Source organism: Copadichromis virginalis, linkage group LG3, assembly GCF_057382275.1.
Source record: "Copadichromis virginalis isolate Kocher_CV1m ecotype Utaka linkage group LG3, C_Virginalis_male_GT1.1, whole genome shotgun sequence".
NCBI lineage: Eukaryota > Metazoa > Chordata > Actinopteri > Cichliformes > Cichlidae > Copadichromis > Copadichromis virginalis.
In genome coordinates, this window is record NC_140620.1 from 56,280,684 (window position 1) to 56,300,745 (window position 20,062).

At 39.6% G+C, this 20,062-nt stretch overlaps 1 protein-coding gene across 1 annotated transcript in view; it reads right to left on the minus strand.

The window, feature by feature from the left end:
* Positions 1–19,640, minus strand: part of afap1 (actin filament associated protein 1) — a 95,006-nt gene extending 75,366 nt beyond the window's left edge. The window contains exon 1 of the mRNA XM_085451762.1: positions 19,516–19,640. Within this exon, the coding sequence (XP_085307888.1) occupies positions 19,516–19,540 (25 nt within the window). The 5' untranslated portion in view covers positions 19,541–19,640. The remainder of the gene's footprint in view (positions 1–19,515) is intronic.
* Positions 19,641–20,062: the final 422 nt, after the last annotated feature.

Genomic DNA, 20,062 nt, shown 5'->3' on the forward strand with positions numbered 1-20,062 from the left:
TAGCAGTCCCTGTCTCCGCTTCTGAACGCCTTACTCTTTTCCAGCCACAGCTTTTTGAGTTTAGGGGTAAACCAGGGTTTGTCATTGTTATAACTCACCCTGGTGTGTGATGGCACAATGCTGTCCTCACAGAAGTGGATATAGGAGGTGACAGTGTCCGTAAACTCGTCCAAGCTGTTAGAAGCAGCCTTCATTGTGTCCCAGTCTGTGGTCTCCAAACACGTGCGAAGCTCCTCCACAGCCTCGTTGCTCCACAGTTTTTTGGTCCTCACGACGGGTACTTTATACAGTAAAGTTACAGTGGGATACAAATAATATCAGGCTAAGCCTGCCACGATTTGTTCCCCCTGTCTAAATCTCAGACAAACAGTATCCCACAGCTGTTTATTTTTTTAAACCTATTTTGCACAGAGAGGCATTTTTTGAAAAATGTATTGATAGCGCTAGAGCTGGGCGATAGAACGATAACGATATGTATCGCGATATAACTTTTTCTCGATAGAAAAATTAAACTATCGCGATAGACCTCGCCGCTCTTGTCCTCTTAAAAAAAAAAGAAAAAAAAGAAAAAAAAGAACAGCCAATCCAAATTAAGTAGCGCAGAGCCGAACCAATCACAGCCGCAGTGTCACGTCACGTGACTTGTTACGTACAGCACAAGTGCCAAGCCGCACATGTGTATTTGTTTGGGAAGCAGCCAGCCACCGTACCGCCCAGGTAATGGAGGAAATGAGTGTGCCGACTAGAAAAATCAACCGAGCGTGACCGAAGGTTACCGAAGAGAAAACAGATGATGGTTCCAATGCCGGAGAGATTGTCGAACGGAAGAGCCAGAGAAGTTCCGTAGTGTGAAGGTATTTCGGCTATTTCAAGTCTGACAAAAACAGAGTAGCGTAAACTGTAAATTGTGCCGAAAGCAAGTCTGGAAATACAATAAACTGGTGCATGCGCTACGTCCACACGTACCTGGGTATTTTTGAAAACGCAGATTTTTCTATGCGTTTGCACCTTTCGTCCACACGTAAACGGCGTTTTTGGTCACTGAAAACGAAGATTTTCAAAAACTCCAGCCAGGGTGGATATTTTTGAAAACTCCGTTTTTGCATTTACGTGTGGACTAGAAAAACGGAGAAAACGCAGCGTCAAAGGTGTGCGCATTTTTTGACGTCACACTGTGCGCCACATTATTGTTTCAGTGAAATGAATTTCTACAATACTGTTACTGTTAATTCTACTCTCTGCAGTGTTTAAATGCTTACATATACACACAGTTACTGTCCCTCCACACATACGACTCTGTTCTGCTTCTATGCCCCAGCTTTGTTTACTTTTTCCCACCGAGGCTTCTAGACTTCTGATTGGCCAACATTTCTGCACAGTTAGGAATCTAGCGCCACCTGCTGCTTTGGCATGTTCATAGCAGCGTTTTCCTTCATTTCTGCCTTTATGTGTGGACGGGATTATTTTTTAAACCGAAAACGGAAAATCTCCGTTTTCAAAAATACCCGTGTACGTGTGGACGTAGCCTCAGTCTCTGACTGGAATCGCTAATTCGTCATTCGGCTTTTGTCAGATTAAAGTAACTGTTAAAACTGTTTGAAAAGCTAAGCTATACAACAAGGAGAGATTGAGAATTTCCTTTTAGTTCTCAGTTTATTTGATATTGACAAAAGTTAGTCAGTTTTGTCTGTTCTTCTGTAAAACAAACTAAGATTTATTTTTAGAATTAATATTTTGTTTCTAAGTGGAATCGACAATTTAGTAGTCTGTTTCGTTTGTTCTATTTTGAAACTTAAACGCTTTAGCGGCTGCCTTTTGTGTAGTTTGCAATATTTGCCTTTATTTATCTGAAAAAGTCTCATGTTCCTTAAGTACATCTACCCTGTTGAACTTATTATGGGAAATAAATATTTAAATAAAAACAAGCTGCTGATTATTTCACATTTTACTTGTGAGCAACGGCACATTTAAATCTTACAAATATAGTTATTTGGCTTATATCGTGATAGATATCGTTATCGTCTGAAATGAAAAAAACATATCGTGATATGAAAAAAATCTTATATCGCCCAGCTCTAGATAGCAATGTTGAATATTATTACACAGGAAAAAAAACTACACGTAAAATAATTACACCATGACGCCTCTGCCTTTGCAAATGGAGGGACAGTAACTGCGTGTGTATGTAAGCGTGTAAAACCTGCAGATAGTCAGATTAACAGTATTTTGTCTCTATCTGCCATTCTGCAATTCATCTCATATAAACAATAACCTGATGTACAGCATGACGTGAAAAAGGCACATACCTTTGACGTTGCGTGACGAACTCTGTATTCCTCGTCCACACGTAAATGCAAAAAAGGAGTTTTAAAAAAATCTGTTTTCGGTGATTCGAAATGCCGTTTACGTGTGGACGAAACAGCTGCGTTTTCAGAAATACCCGTGTAGGTGTGGACGTAACATAAAAGAGTTAGTAGTTTATTTTATTACTACCTGTAATTTATTGCAGATTACTTGTATTTGCTTAATTGTTTACTAAATGTTTGAGGTGTGAAATAAAACGCAATGGAGCAAAATATGGGTGTGTGGTTGGAGGATGTGTGCGTGCGTGTGCACGCGGGGGGCGCAAACATTTATCGTGTAAAACGGGGGGGCTCAGCAAAAAAAGTTTGGGAACCACTGCCTTAGACTGTGATGACCTGGATGACTGAGAACCTTCACAGACACTGGCATTATGACATTTCTAACTGCCCTCGGCTTAGTGGTACTCTGGTTTCACTCAGTTGCTAATGAAAACTGTTGCATTGCAAATACAGGCTTTAAAACCATTGTTTATGAATTTAATGGCTCAATAACCACTTTAACATAACACAGCTATGACAGTTATCTAATGATGGTCATGATCACTCTTTTAAACATTGTAAACAATCTTGTGTACTTGTGGTTATTTGTAAAAGCCTCAGATGTGGTAAATAAAATATTGTCATGCTTTGTGTAAAAATATCTATTAAGTGAGTTCATTGATAAATCCTTGCATTCTTTAATCTGGGGAGCGGTTTAAGCTTTATAAGCCTTAGCTGAAGTCCCGAGGGAGAGTTTAAGGTGGCACTGTAACACTCAAGTGCTGGCTAATAGCCCAGTTGCCATGGGCATAGCTTTGTTTTTTGTTTCAATTAATTTCTGAGTTTCTTCTCAGCTGTTTTAAGTTTTTTTTGTATACTTTTAGTCTGTTGTTGTCCATACCACCAACCTGAGCAGCCTTGTTGTCAGCATTTGTAAATAAATTACATATCAGGTGATTAAAATTCCTGCCTCCAAGTGTGCTTCCTCCACTGCATCTGTAGCCCTCTTACAGAAGGTCCTCTTACGTCAAGAGAACAGCTTGACACATTAACTCATTTATCCAACTCACCTGGATCTACAGCGAGGACATCAGGACTGGATAAGTGTGACCTAATAGGTGCAAAGAGAGGGTGATCCAGACTGAAGGGATGGAGTTGGCAGAAGGCAGAAAAGGAGATCTATAGGACTGTCATAGGCCAATGGGAGCGGTCATAAAGATGCACAAAGACCACTGCCACCGCCAAATACCTCCAAAAGGTAAGACAGGTACTGAGAGGCCAGCTGAATGGTAGAAATAAGAAGTCATCAATACATATACCCTACAATTCACCGGATACCTAGCTGGAATATTAAGGTAGCCACAGAGGGAGATAGTGATGTTGACATGCGAAAACTCCTCATAATGCATGGAGGTCGCCACCTAAAGCACCCTGAGGTAGGGCTGTGCGATATGACCAAAATCTCATATCCCGATATAAGACATCTATCGTCCCGATAACAATATAAATCACAAAAATTAACATTTTCTGTAAATTCTGTGAATCTTGGGCAGCTCGACTTGCGTGAAGTGTTTTCAGCTGGGCGTCGTGTACCTGGAGTCGAATGTTTTAACCGATGCATGAAACTATACATTTTTAGACATAAGTTGTAACGGCCGTCGTTTTCTTTGTGAGTATTTATTACACGGTGTGCTGCGGGGAAAAGCCTGTTCTAACGTTTGAGTCCAAGCTTTATTTCTTAGCACCTGATGGCTCTTTTTTGGTTTTCATCCGTAAACACTCTGCATACTCTTTCACGTGATTCATTTTATTTTGAAAAGTCTCAACAGGATCTTGAGCTTTATTTTGAAAGGTTTATGTGGAAAATAAACAAGCGGACACGCAAAAGTTTGTCTTAATTTTTTTTCCTCCCATGTCACTTGCGGGGCTCCGTATTACTGTCGTTGTTGCTAACGACAACGCATAAACACAGGCTCTTGTCCGTCCAGAGTTTGGTTATATTAAATATAAGAGAAAGAGAGAACTTTAACAAATGAACATAGCCACTACAGTGACCATCAAAACGGTGAAAAAAATATTGCCGTAAACAGTTTATTTTGCGACACCACGAAACAAACGATAGCGTAAAATGAAACGATAGACGTTTTTATATCGTCATCCAATATATATCGTTATATCGAACAGCCCTACCCTGAGGCACTATAAACAAAGCAAAGAGAGCCTACTTAAGGATTAGTGAGTGTCCATACCACAATTCAAGATGAAGCACTGAGCATCTGCGAATACATAAGGAAGATACCCCCCCTAAAATGAACTGCTCCAAAAAAAAAAACACATGCTATTACTATTATGGACAATATGGGATGTATTACCAACATTTAGAGGAAGTGGATGAAGAAATCAAGAAATCCAGCCAGTGGCTAGGAATGGCGGGCTCAAAGGACAGCATAGAGGCTCTGATCATGGACACCAGTCTATGGTGGAAGGGTCGTGTTAAAGACTGAGCTACAATCCACAAAGAGCAGCCTTGTATACACCTCTTGGTGCTCCAGGTGGACCAGAGCAGAATGGAGAGAGGCAACAGCATCCTCTTTAGATTTGCTGGTGCTACAGACAAACTGATGTTTGTCCAAGGATCGCTCAAGAACTTGCTGGCAATGATGTGACTTTACTCAAAGCACTTCATGACAAAGGATGTGAGTGCCACTTGGATGGTCATCATTTAATCTGTTTACAGTGGACTTTTGTGGCAGGGAGATAATGACAGAGGACTTTAAGAAGAGTGGAATGGTGGACTGTGACAAGAGTGAGCGAATGGTTGACAACCATGGTCAATTCCCTAGCCAGATGGTCTGCACAGTCTTTCAGCACCCATCCAGCCTCACTATCAGGTCCAGGAGCTTTCCTAGTGTTCTCTGTGCTCAGTATTCGGCTTACTGCACACTCCTTCATCATAAATGTGTTGGAGCTTCAGACTGGTGTGGGTGATGGAGTGGTGCTGAGACAGCCTCAAAGTGGGCAAAGAACAGCTTTAACTCTTTTGCCAGCAAGGCGTTGCCCTCAGTAGCTGAAAGGTTGCCAGACTTGTAGCCAGTGATGTGGTGGATCCTTCACCATACCTGTGTGTTGTTTTTGCTGTTTAGGTGGTCCTCTGTCCTCAGGCTGTAAGCTGGCTTATCCTCAAATATGCCTCTCTTCACATTGACTCCACGGAGAATTTGGTGTAGCCCAAATCTGCAGCTGTGTAGTCCTCTAGTGGTTAAAAACTATACAATTTGTTTTTTGGAAACATTCCTGCAGCTGGTGAGAGTTAGCTTCAGGCCATGTTTTTGTAATCTTAATTAGTGGGAGCCCTTTTCCTGACTGGGGTGTATGCTAGAAGCAGGGACATATGGTCAGACTGACCAAGGAGAGTTAGTGCTTTTGTGCTCTAACCCTAACCCTGTATTGCTCCCCTGGTTGAACACTGGTGAAATTTAGAGAGCCCTGTCCTTGAATGAGTAAGTCCACAGCTATAATGTAAGCAGCCTCCAGTTATGTGCTCTCTCATACATGTGCCCAATATCTGCACTATGCTAGCATCAGGTAGTATGTAAACAGCAGTTAGCAGTATGACACTAAACTCCCACAGCAGAAATATGAGCCTGCAACAGTCACAAATTGAAAGTCCGGGGAGTAGACGCTGGTGATCACGTTTTCGGTGGTACATTAGCTGTTTTTCTATCTATATCTTGATTTGAGATCGGATGCATTCTTTTGAGCAGTGTATTTTCAGAAATACTAAGCACACACTACAAAAAACAAGATGGGAATACCACAGCTGCCCTTCCCAGGTGTATCCAATGATTTTTTTCCTGCTTTCTCTTTCTTCTACCTCTTATTTTTTTATTTATTTTGTTAGGGGGTGATACACTGATTTTCAGGGTAAATATGGTGAAGGGAGCCCCAAAATAGCTGACATTTGCATGAAGAGAGAGGAGGAATGCAGTGGGTTACAATAATAACAGAATGGAAACTTTGCGTGAAATTGACTTTCAGCCTCGCAGTTAGCACGCGGGCCTCGTATAAGTAATGACTTCAACAGGCCTGCCAGCTAAAGACACACATATACCAATAGTAGTCGAAAGACAGAAACATATGCATACACACACACACACACACACACACACACACACACACACACACACACACACAATGGAAAGAAATGCCAGGTCCTGCCAATTAACATCTACTAAATTTGCCAAAAAGACACACATGGCCAATACAAAGTGTTGAAAGAAAGAGGGAGAAAAAAAAGAACTATGTACTTACAAATAATGGCCTTGAGAATTGATAAGCTCTAAAAAATCTTTTTTGAGGGAGTATTGAATGATACAGTAGAAACACTTGTTTGATTGTGTGTGCTTCATTCCCTCGTCACATCTGTTTCTAATGGGCACCCAACACATCTGGGGGTCTCTCTCTGAGATGGTAGAGAGACCAGGTCAGGATCAGACCTTGGACAATCACACACACTTTTCTCATTTACACGTATGGCCCACTGCGATGGACTGCTCTTTCATCTGAACCTGCTACTTTTTCAGACACTCTATATGCAGTGAAAACTACATGGTTCACCGCTGTTCATGTTACATACATAGATCTTTACAATGCATACTTTGAGATGAGTGTTGTTGCAATTTGGTGCTACAAAAATAAAACTGAATTGAATTAAATGAACAAATAATTGGAAAGGATGTGTATTTAATGGTGTATTTAATGATATACGTCATTATTTGTTCAAGATGATCATCATCATTTCTTGGTAATTTTTGTTATTTCAGGACTTCCTCTCCCACTGCAAATATGTATTCTGACCTTGCAGTGCACTTCTCTACAGCAGTCTAGTAACCAGTTTACTTTGCCACTAAAGTTAACAGACTCAGTAGTGTTACAGTTAGTAGTAGGCATGCCATTGCAATTGTGCATTTACACAAAAAGAAGCTGATACAGCCTGGTGAATGCTTGCTAGGACATTAGTGAGAGGTGTCTGCCACTTTCAGCTTGTCAATTTTCAGTGTGCAAAGTTATTGTTTAAACAAGTACCATTTAGCCCAAACCACAATGTATTCGTAAATCCTTAAAAAATGAAACAATTCAGCAAGTTTAAAAAGAGAAATTGGTGTCAACAAAAATACAAACCATGATCCTTCTTTAAAAAAAAATAAAAAACCGACTACATGTTTAATACTGTTTTATCACGTTAATTGCATCTTACTGTTAGATGCAGGATGACCTTAACTCTACAGCATTTACATCTTTTATGTGCAATATAGATTATCGGCTGGGCAGATACGTTTTATATGTGCAAAATGTTAGTAAGATCAAAAAACAAAGCCCAAGTGACAGCACAATTGCAATAATGCGTCAGTGGGAAGGGAAAATCCTAACAATGCACTAAGTCATAAACAAAGTCACAATCAGCGTATTTTAACAATAACTAATGCAATCTAAAGAGCAGTGGAAATAAGCAGATAGGTGAGTTTCAAATACCTGTGCGTAGCCATCCATATTGGATGGTGTATAAAAGAAGCAAAGAAGACTAAACATGCAGGGTGGAGTAGGTAGAGATCGTTGTTGGAGGTGATTTAAGACAGAAGGACAGCAGAAGAATGAAAGGGAAGGTTTACAAGATGGTAGTGAGATCTGCTGCAATGATGTATGGTTTGGAGGCAGTGGCATGAACAAAAAGATATCTTTCAGGAGGCAGAGCAGACCACACCAACGGCAGATCACACTAATGTTGCAATTAAAAATAATTTTTCGCATAAATTCTATTTCTAATTTTATTGAATATTTATCAAATGAAATACCTACTACAGCAATTATACGCTTTACTCTACATCTGTTTCAAATTCATACCTTATTTGCCAATAAAAGCACTGCACTACTATTTAGTGTTTTTAGTGATGCTTACTACATCAAACAAAAACAGTGAAACCACTGATAGAGAGAGGGCTGACTCATTTATTTAAACAACTGGTGAAATGTAATTAGTGAGTCATCACAGTAGGAAGTGATATTTCGACCTACAGCAATTGTAACACTTCTTTGACTGAAATTTTCCCTTTTCCTACGTCATCTCCCTGCCTACTGTTAGTCCCACTACACACACACACACACACACACACACACACACACACACACACACACACACACACACACACACACACACACACACTGTTAGGCCCTTCTGCAGCCCCTAATCACTTTGCAGTGGCAGTGTTTTATTGGTTTTGTTTTGTTTCTTGCACTTTTAATACGATTTCTCACTTTCTTATTAGCATGTTGTTTTCTTTCTGAATCAGTAATCGAAATGAGGAGCACAGTAACAACGTCTGAATGTAAAAATGATAACCCTGTGTGTCTGTGTATTCCTGTCGACCTTGTGGTGATTGCAACAGAGTAAAACTGGGTTGGGACTTAAGTCATTCAAAAGGTATTTAGTTCTGCAGTATTCAGTTTTGAATTTAAGAAGGCTGTCTGTGAAAAATCATTTATTAAATGACAAATTCACCTGATTTTGCAGTGGGAATCGACCTCTGCAAAAGGAGGAATACAACACTAACAGTACTGATCAGCATCTACTGTTCAAGGAACGCATCAGTTTCCAGAGAAGCTACGGAAGCAACAGACTCCAGGAAAAAAGAAGAAGAAATAACCGAATGTCTTTGAAAATGTTGCATTATGTGTGTGTTTGATACCATTTTATATTATTGATATGAACTGAAATGAATCTTGTGTGTTTTATAAGGAATTAAGTAATTCATTACTGTCTGTAACCTCAGTGTGTCCCAGACCTGGACAAAAAAAGCTCCCCACTGTTTGTTTTTTTAAAGATATCTTGGAGGCTCTTTGCATTTGAGTCTCATATTTTGGAAGATAAATGAAAAACCTGTTTGGTCCTGAGCTGAAAAAGCATAAGGACCTCTGCTTTATAGGGCATGACAGGGCCCAAGAAAAATCAAGATTCCTGGTGAGGCTCATGTTAAACTAAGTTAACCACATGCTGGTATCTTTTTTTGTCCAGAAACATTTAGCAAACTGATTGCTGCCTTTCTCGGGTTAATTAAAATAGCGGAAGAATCCTGAAAGGGCGATCGTGAGTAAATAAAGAGCTTCTGTTTAAATTATCTAACTGATTTCAGTTTTATACATCCTGAAACTTTGTGTGTCAGACTGAGGAGCTAGACGAGGCGCTGTGGCCTTCTTCTCTAGCCCCAGGGTCACTTATATTTAAAAAAATAATAATAACAGTAAAAAAAAATGGCACTGCAATGAGATTAGGGGCTGCAGGGGGGCGTAACACACACACACACACGTCCCCACACCAAAATCAAGGCACGCTCTATGTGCATTCTTTTTAAATATAGTCTGTGTTCTCATGAGAATCTCCTGCATTTCATCCCCATGTAGAAGTGAACTGGATGACATGAATCTGCTGGATCACATTCCATCCAGTCAGTACACTCCAGCCTCAGGAAAGACATGTCTTGTTCCATCTGCATGTGGTCTAAAGGAATGCAAAGGAGATAGGTATGAGCTAAGATTTGTGTGTGCATCCATACTCTCTGTCTCTTTGACTCTCAGTCTGAGTTGAGGCTTAGTCTACATTCTCTGTGGGGGACTAGAGTTACTTTTTTCCATAGTCTTCCCCCTGCAGGCTTTTAATAAACAGCCTTTATCTGTGATCAGACTCTAATAACAAAGCTGATCCTACCCATTTATTCTTTGTACAGCAATTGGAACTGCATTTTTAAAAGATCTCATTTTGGTTGAAAAACAGTTCAAAACAGAAAGTTTTAGTCATGTGCTAGATGCCCTTTACATGTCCTTCCTGGATTTTCTAGTAAGGGAAGGTTTGTGTACAAGAAGATTCATTAACCCTCGGAGGTCTAAAGCCATTATCAGTATTAGCCACAAATCTAGGCCTTGTCCCTTCACTAAAAAGACTTGGGAGAACAATGTAAAACAAGGATATTCTAATAGCATATGGTTAAGATTACGGGTATGGTCATCACCAGTAACGATGACACCTCAGCATGTCATGGTCCCGGTTTTGTGTTCCTTTTGCAACATGTATTCCTTGTGCTAACTTTGCTTTTCTCTCTGCCTCACATTTGCCAGCATTATTAGCCACAGACTTCCTCTTGTGAGAAGTGCAATGCAAAAGTCAGAATTCTGAGAAAAAACTCAGAATTCTGAAGAAACAGTCAGAACTCTGACTTTAATCTCAGAATTCTGACTTTAATCTCAGAACTCTGAGTTTAATCTCAGAACTCTGAGTTTTTTTAGAATTCTGGAAAAGAAGAAAAAACTTTTTTTCTGGTGGCCCTCTATCATATAATGTGGAGAAATTGAATATCAAATGGAAATAGAATATCAACCAATTTAAAAAATAACACACACATTAAATAAAAGTTATAAACTGATTTGCCTGCCATAGAGTGAATTAAGTATTTGATCCCAAAGGAAAGCGTGATCTAGTACTTGATTAAGAAACCTTTCCTGACTAGCAAGTGATGGTTGCCAACGGCAACGGTTTCTCATAATTGGAACTGTAGAGTACAAGGACATTTTACCAAATATTAGTTGGGATTTATGTCTATTTCTATTTCATAAAATTTATTTTAACTTGTTTGCCTAATTCTTGTTTTTAAAAGTCTTTACATTTATGCATGCATTAAAGTCATTAGTATATGCTGCACAACTATTCCACAATGGTTCAAAGCTCAAAGAAATCATCAAGAGCCCAAAATTACCATAATACTGTAGAGATTTATCAAGCTTGTCTAAATATTAGTCTGTTTTGGATGGACTCTTCTTTTTTTATACCCTATTCATATGCATTATCTCTAAAATACTATACACAGCACCTAAAAAAATTCACAACATAAGACTTAAGTGGAGTAGAAGTAAACGTGAAAAGAGGTCACAGGCAAAGAGACTGAATGGAAATCTTGGTAGTCTGTGAGGACTTCTGATGGGCAGATTTTATAGAGTGGATGAGAAAGACAGAGGAAGATTAAGACAAAGGCACTCCTGTGTGCCAACCTTGCTGAACTGTGGGAAGACTACACAGTCATAGACACCTCAACACTCAGCTCATACCCCCTAAGACTGTGACTCACACCAGCAGTTTTTCATCTGTTAAAACTCTTCACATATTCTGCTTTTACACAAACACATAGGATGAAACCCTCCCCTTTCCAGTGTTTCTCACTAATGCTTTTCGTGTACGTACCCTGCAGCACAATCTGGATAGCATCTGACATATTAATGGAGAAGAACTCCCCCTAACCTGGTTCACTGACATGCTGACTTATTACACATACATGCAACTCTATTACACTTGAGCAAATGTTGACTTAGACAGTCTTTATCACCTGAAGCTACTATTTATCTTCATACGGCATTTGAAAGATTCTTTGGGATTAAAAATCTTGCACAAGAACATCTACATTTTTTATAAATCATAAACATAGGTCATGTATAGATATAAATGCTTTTACTATATTCACTTCTCAGAGGATTAGTAAGAATGAAGTGAGGGCAGCTATGAAGAGGATGAAGAGTGTTAAAGCAGTTAGACCAGATACCTGTGGATGTATGGAGTTGTCCTGGAGAGAGTGCAGAAGACTTCTTATTCAGACTGTTTAATACAAACTTGGAGAGTGAGAGGATTTCTAAGAAATGAGGGAGACGCGTACTGGTACAAGAACAGGGGTGATGTGCAGAGCTGTAGTAAAAGCACTGACAGCTACATCAAGGCTCTTTATATTGTAGGCTAGAGACCCTACAATAATAGAGAAAGAAGTCCAACGATCAGACAACCACCTATGAGCAAGCATTTGGAGACACTGGGAAGGAAAAACTCCCTTTTAACAGGAACAAACTGCTGGCAGAACCAGGCTCTGGGAAGGGCAGCCATCTGCTGCAACTGATTGGACATGATAGAAGCTAGAAAGTAATCATATCCAATGATTAAATGCAAAGTGTTGTACAAACACATAGAGTTAAAAAAATGTGAGTGAAGACGAAATGCTCAGTATATCATGAGAAGCAGCCTCAACTTATTGCAGCATTACGAAGGGAGGGTTCACAGTCACCCGATCCAACCTTAGATATATGCTTTATCAAATACTGAATTGCACTAGTTGAATCTAGATGTAATAAATACATGAACAGTTTTTTCAGCATCACTGAGTTTGTAAAGAAAGCTGCATTCTCAAACATCCAGGTAAGAAAATCAGGAAAACTCAGAAAAAAAAATTTCAAACGTAGTGTTTTCAGTGGTAGAAACATTTTGTCACTTATCCAAGTGACTTCTTCAATTTCCACTGGTAGTAAACAAAATGAACATGGCATGAGAAACAACATCAGAGAGACAACTCAGGTTGAGCAGTTTACAGACAAAGTTAAAAGGCGAGACTGGGGTGATTTAGAGGAGGGATAGTGGCTATACTGCCTAAATACAGGACAAAGGATGCTAAATATAGAGCTCCCAGACAGCAGGAAAAGAGGAAGACCACAGAGAGGATTCATGGTTGTAGTAAAGGAAGATTTGGTGTTACAAAGGAAGATGCAAAGCACAGGGTGACAGATGATCCACTGTGGTGACCCTTAAAGGGAACAACATCTTTAAAATAATCAATTAATTCATTAATATACTGAAATCTTTAAAAGACAGGATTAAAAAGAGCTCAGCGATTTAAAATAAAATTTATAAAAGCTACTTTATTAATGGACTTACTGTTCTAGTAAATTAAATACGGCAAGTTAAATCAAAAATGATGATTGTAGCATTTATTCATGTTGGTTCAACCAGCTGTTGCACTTACATCACATTTTGTTAGAGTTATTCACCAAACATAGAAAACTTCACACTGAACTTTATAATTTAATACGGATATGAATAACACCAAAACAAATATGCAATGAACTGGCCATTATATAGCACTTTTCTATCTCTAAAATTAGAAATATCCTGTCTCAGAGTAAAGCTGAAACACTAGTTTGTGCGTTTATTACTGCTAGGGTGGAATACTGTAATTCATTATTATCAGGATGTCCTAAAAACTCCCTTAAAAGACTTCAGTTAATCCAAAATGCTGTAACAAGAGTCCTGACAGAGCAGATTTCTCCTATATTGGCTTCCCTTCAGTGACTCCCTGTTAAATCCAGAATTCAGAATCCTACAAGGTCTTAAATAATCAGGGCCCATCTTATCTTAATGACCTTGTAGTACCATATCACCCTATTAGGGCACTTTGCTCTCACACTGCAGGCCTACTTGTTGTTCCTAGAGTATTTAAAAGAAGGATGGGAGGCAGAGTTTTCAGCAGACAGACACTATCTCTACTTTTAAGATTAGGCTTAAAACTGAGTCAGGGCTGGATCAGGTGACCCTGAATCCTCCCTTAGTTATGCTGCATTGAGTATTTCTTCTTCACTCACTATGTGTCCATAGACCTCTCTGCACTGAATCATACTTGTTATTAATCTCTGTCTCTCTTCCACAGCATGTCTTTTATTCTGTCTTCCTTCTCTCTCCCCAACAGGTCGCAGCAGATGGCCCCGCCCCTCCCTGAGCCTGGTTCTGCCAGACGTTTTTCCTTCCCACTGTCGCCAAAGTGCTTGCTCGTAGGGGGTCATATGATTGTTGGGTTTTTCTCTGTATGTATAATTGTAGCTTCTACCTTACAATATAAAGCGCCTTGAGGTGACTGTTGCTGTGATTTGGTGCTGTAAGAATAAAAATTGAATTGAAATGAATTGAACTGAACTGACAAAACACTATACATCAGACTTCACCTTATATTCCTAATAGTGCTTTAGTGTATACACTCCAAGCACTTTATCAGCCTCACATTCATGGCCCATCACTAATTAACCTGATATTCTAGGGCTCAGATTCACCAGAGCCTCTTGGTAAATGGCTCTGGTATTTACTACCAGGTCATAGATCTGCAATCTCACTCATAGTTGCTTCAATCGCTCACCTAGAAGATGATCATCTCAGGTGCCACACACTTTGCTGCTATTTCACCAATGTCATTTTTATTTTCTATATTTCTTTATCGCTACTTAAAGAGTTGTTGGAAAATATAGGATTTCAGTTTATGTGCGTGGTCACGTAAATGAGTGCATTTGGAACAAATGTTGATGTAAGCATTTGTGTATGTGCCTGTTTAAGTGTGATTGCAGATGGGTTGCTTGAATCATTCATGCAGGGATAAGGTGAAGAATATAGGCAACTATGGCTCTCAGGAAGGAACAAATACTTTTTCATGGCGCTGTACAATGCTGTGAACATACACCACTCTTCCTCCACAAATAGAATTGAAATTGAATATCTGGAAAACATCTGGTTGTCAAATAAATAGATGTTTCAGTTTTGCTACAAACCTCCACCAGCAACCACCACCTAAGCAATGAAAAGGAATGATGGCTTTCTGGGCTCATACTGACAGACACTGAATTATCCAAACACATTACTTGTGAGCTGCAGATCCCGGCCGTGTCCCGACTTGAAATTAGGCAGTCTATCTGCGCAGCACAGGCATTACAATCATGCATTTCTTTCATTTCTTTTCAGTCTTCTCACAAGCACTGACAGGCCAGAAGAAGCAGACATCAGGAGAGAGTGAGGCAGGAAGGCAGCTGTGCTCTGTGGATGCCTCCTCGTGTTGGAAACAATTATTTAGACGTATTGTTCTGCTCTAAGAGCTTGTTAGCAACTTTTTCAGATTCAGATTCAAGATCCAGTCATTGACTATAATTGACTCTTTGTTTGTTGAGGCCATTAGCAGGTTGTAATTCACTACACACAGACACACACTGCAGAGCAAATATTTCATCTTTTCTTTTTTTCCTCCTGACTTTTAACTATGAGTGTAGAGTCCCCACCTGCAGGCAGGATTGAAGACAGAGATTTATACAAACTGAGAGAGACACTGGAGGATAGGGAGCAGACTGGAAATGTTGGCCTAAAGCTAAGCACAGTACGGTACACATACCAAAGGTGGGGGTTGGGGGGTTTAAGAGAGAGAGAACCAACAAAAGGAGGAAATGGACAAAAGAGAGGACAAAGGAAATTGTGCTGAGGATGAAGAAGAAGAAGAAGAAGAGAGGTCAAAAGAAACACAGCTGTTCAAAGTTAAACAAGGAGGGCACACCGATTAGTTAGAAAATGACTTTTACCTGATCAAGGAAACCCAAAATAAATAAATAAAGCAGTGGTTTGAGTCCTGTAACAAGATAAATATGTATCGTGCATGCTTGAATTATATCTTGCATTGTTACACCTCAACACACAAACCCAAACAGACCCAGATGTCCAATAGTGATGATGTCACTAGCAGAACCAACAGCATTAACAGAGCTGAGGTAATTAAGACTCAAAACCAGTGAGTGTAAATAGGAATAAATATATGAACCACAGTGTTTGAAAAGATATGCCAAAGATGATGTATATTACATTGAACTTTTCCTCGTTGGAATTTTGCTATACTCGACTTTTTAAGTTTGCATTCTTAGAAGTGAGCAAAGGAATAGTTCAAGCTATAATTAAGCCTCTGAATGATTCAGATAGGGGCTGCTGAGAGATAACAGCAGAATGACAAAATCTGCATTAGGACGTTGAAGACGTGGCAGTATTTGTACCTCATCCAGCGAAGGACTAATGGGTTCTTTGAACTTGCATGTAAAGGAATTTTAAAAACCAACAAAAACACTACGTTGGATTAAGGTAATACTTAATTAGTCATCAGTCAAGAGTCCTTACACTACTTCCTCTTGCTCTGTCCTGTTTATGTGTGTTTCTTCAGGCTGTTCCAGTAGTTGGGGGAACATAGCATCAGGGTAAATGGAGACACCTGGGCCCTGTGTTTCTGAATGATCAATATTTGCTCTTCCTCTGTCCCACTGGAACTTATTTTTTTTCACCAGTCTGGCAGAATACTGTTCACTCGTTCACACATACACCGTCAATACTGGTGACTACTATTTCTTTCATTTGTTTTCTGTTGTTGTCGTCATGGCTTTCATGCCAGAGTCAGGTTTCTGTTAAGCTATAGCCTCAGCAGTCTGGACAATGGACAAAAGAGGAAAGCTGAACAATGTTTATCAATCCTTGCAGCTTACAGGCAGCTGCATTTATAACTATGTAAGTAAATGAAGAATGATTTGGTCTTTAAACTCTAACGATGTAGGGTTTAATGCCTAACCCAACCAGTAAGTAAATCGTGACCTTGTGCCTGAACCAAACTGGGTGAAGATTCATTCACAGGCTTGGAGACCAGCTGCTGCCCCCAGCTGTTTGGTGAGTGACTGCTGACAGTTGCAATGTGAAATTGCTCACATAAAGGTGAGCAATTACAGATTCCTTCTCAGTTGCCTCAACCCTCACTCACAACTTGCGTGAGTAAGGGTTGTGACTAGTTTCACTTAGCGACTACCAACAACAGAGAAGACATTTTTTTCCTAGCGACTGGTAGTTGCTGACTGGTTTCTAAGACTGAAGCCTTACTCCTATTCTTTAATGACTATATTTTAAGCCCTAGAACATGTTCAACTGAAGCAACAAAACAAATTTAAATCATTAACTGTAAACACCTCACTGACTTAAGGCAAACTTTGACAAGTTTCTCAGACACTGCTTTGTTTTAGTCATAACAAGTGGTGAGAACTGGTATACCAGTTCACTAAGGTTCTTTCTGCCATTATACAATAGCTTTTTCCAGTTATTAGTAACATTTGTTGTAGGAATTCTAAAACTCTCCAGTGAAACTACAAAGTGTGTGCTACAAATCTCACCTCTCACCTTTCCTCCGCATGTGCAGGTTACATTGTTGGCTCAAAGCTCCATTCAGTCTACAGGATGTTTACAGATTGTTTGCCTGCCTTTGTCTGTTGTCACACAGTAACTGGCTGTGGGGAAGCTGGTCTGTCCTTTGAACTAATCCAGGACACAACAAAAATCAGACAGATAGAGATACAAACAGGGGTTTAAAAAAAGCAAGAAGGAGTCTGGGAATAACTGTACATGATTAACCCACAAACAAAACAGAAGTCAGAAATGTCTGTGTAGGCCAGCATGATGCCTGCTATCTGAAAGGTTACTGGGTTACTGATATTTTAGGTACCACAGCATATGTGTCTATTTGAATATCAAATGGGTACCAAACTGTCAGTTATACACAGACTGGAAAAGCAGTCTAAAGTACACAGCTTGTAGATGGCAATGGCCCCATCCTGTATATGGTGCTGCTCATATAATCATCAGCTATTTATACTGGTTGTTATTTAATATGATTTCTGTTATTTGTAAACACTGATCTACTTATAACTCACAAACCTAAATAACTCAATTACTAACAAATTACTACTAAATAGGATTTTGAGCTGTGGAATTAATAGTATTATAAATAATAGGGGGGCTTTTAATGGTAAACATAGAAATTAACATGGAAATGACAGAATAGGCAAGGAATTACTGGCCACAACCCCTGTTCACAGCAACTACTCGGGGCCTTTTATGTCTATCATGGTTCTTTGGATGTAATAATATCTGGAAATATTCTCCTCTCTCTGTCATTTGTTCTGACGTTCTTTCTCCCTCGGTTAATGTCACAGAATGATAAAGACACGCCAGATTAGAAGTAAAGAAATAAGTTAAAAATTGTGAAATTCTTAAAACTTAAACCATGTGGTGACTGTTCAAATGTAATGTAATGTGAACATGAACGTGTGTAAAATGGTTACAACTTTTCATACACAAAGACAAAGAATCAGTGCTTCTCATTTGAAGTATATCTTTGAATCGGTCATCATAAAGATTTGTTTGTTGAGGAACAAAGTAAACAATTGTAAAAAAGTAAAAATTTTAGAGGACTTCATTAAATGAACATTAATATACAAAACAGCTGATTTGGGGTTTCTTCAAACTGGCTGAGTAACTGATCACTACAATTTCAACATTTTCAAAGGTGACTAAAGGGATCATTTTTATTAGAAGTCATCTCCGGTGCAAGCTGACTTTTTTAATCCTATTAATTGTTCCATCCTAATTATTCTTCATCTCATGTTTCGTCTGTCTAATTGCTCTGTTGTATTTGAATAACTGCATCCGGGTGGGGGTTGCCAGATCAGCTGATGCCTGTGCCTCTCTTTAAGACACGAGGCAACACTAGCAAAATGTCTTAACCCTCTTGAAACAAATGTGTTCAAAATTTAAAACGAATATGGAAATCACCTCTGATATGTTTGGATTCTAGATGGCATATAACCATAAATACATTGATAAACATGAACTTGTTTTTCTTTGGATATATCATTCTAATCGATCAAAAGTGGATTAAAAAACAGTAACGTTGCCTTAAACGACTTTCTCCCGAGCGTTTTTTTCATGTTGAGAAATCTTAATTTAATGAATCAGTCTGTTAACTGGCCTCTCTTTGCTCTTTTCATTTCAATGACGACCACTTGTCTGGAAGTCACAGCTGGGAAAGCTGACAGAGATCCATGCTCCCAGCTGGTCCCCTCTTCACCCCCTCCTTCCTCCTCCTCCTCCTGCAGGGCTGCTGATGCTGAGAGCAGCCTGCAGTATCCAAACACAGGCATCACACACCCAAGGTCTACCAATTAATCACACCTCTTTCTCCCTGCCTCCTCCTTTTCCTGCCTTCGTCTGTGTTACCACATGGCCCTTTGTAGCTTTATTCTAATGTCCTCTAATATTTACCAATAACACAAAACACGTAAAAAATACTTTAAAGAAAATACACTAAAATGTCTAAATAGGAAAATGAAATGAAAATATCAGAGTAGATGCAACTGAAGACAGCGTAGTCACTACACAGTATCACACACACACGCACGCACGCACGCACGCACGCACCAAAAGACTACTAAAAGGTACAACTGCAGAGAGTTGGGGACAGTAAATATCACAAACGAACCAATAGGAATTTAGTGTCATTAAAGCGTTATTTAAAAATGTAGGCAGTAAATAAAGCCCAGCACACAGCTTCCATCAATTGTTTGAATGAATTCAGCAACACACCCAGACGAACTGGGAGCAACTCGTTAAATAAAGTCTACGACCAGAGGTCGTTTGAATCCAGCAGCTTACCTTTGTCGTTTTTCTCCTTATCCATGTTACAACGGACAACATGGATAACTGATAACTCCTCTCCAGCCGGTCACAATAAAGGAAGGGCGGGTGCATCCGTCAAGCACCCCCTCTCCGTCTCCTCCACCCTGTTCTGACAGGAAGTGAGTGATAGGAGCGCCGTCCAATCGCAGGCTGTATCGCGGGAGGCGGGTCTCGTGGCCACGTGGGCCTGTAGAACGTGTTGTGTAGCCAGTGTGTGAAAGCAAGTGAAAGCTGTTTGGCATATACAGTCGCAGCACACTGGAGCACCAAAGCACACCTAAAAAAAAAAACCTAAAAAAAATCTGCTGCTCTTTGCCCACACAAACTATGAAGCTATAGAGCTCATAAATCAATCAAATCACTTTTATTGTCACATCACATGTGCAGGCACACTGGCACAGCACATGCGAGTGAAATTCTTGTGTGCGAGCCCCACAAGCAACAGAGATGTGCAAACACAACAACACAAACGAGCAAAATACAAGAATGGCCAACCTGAAACTAATAAATATATGTACAATAT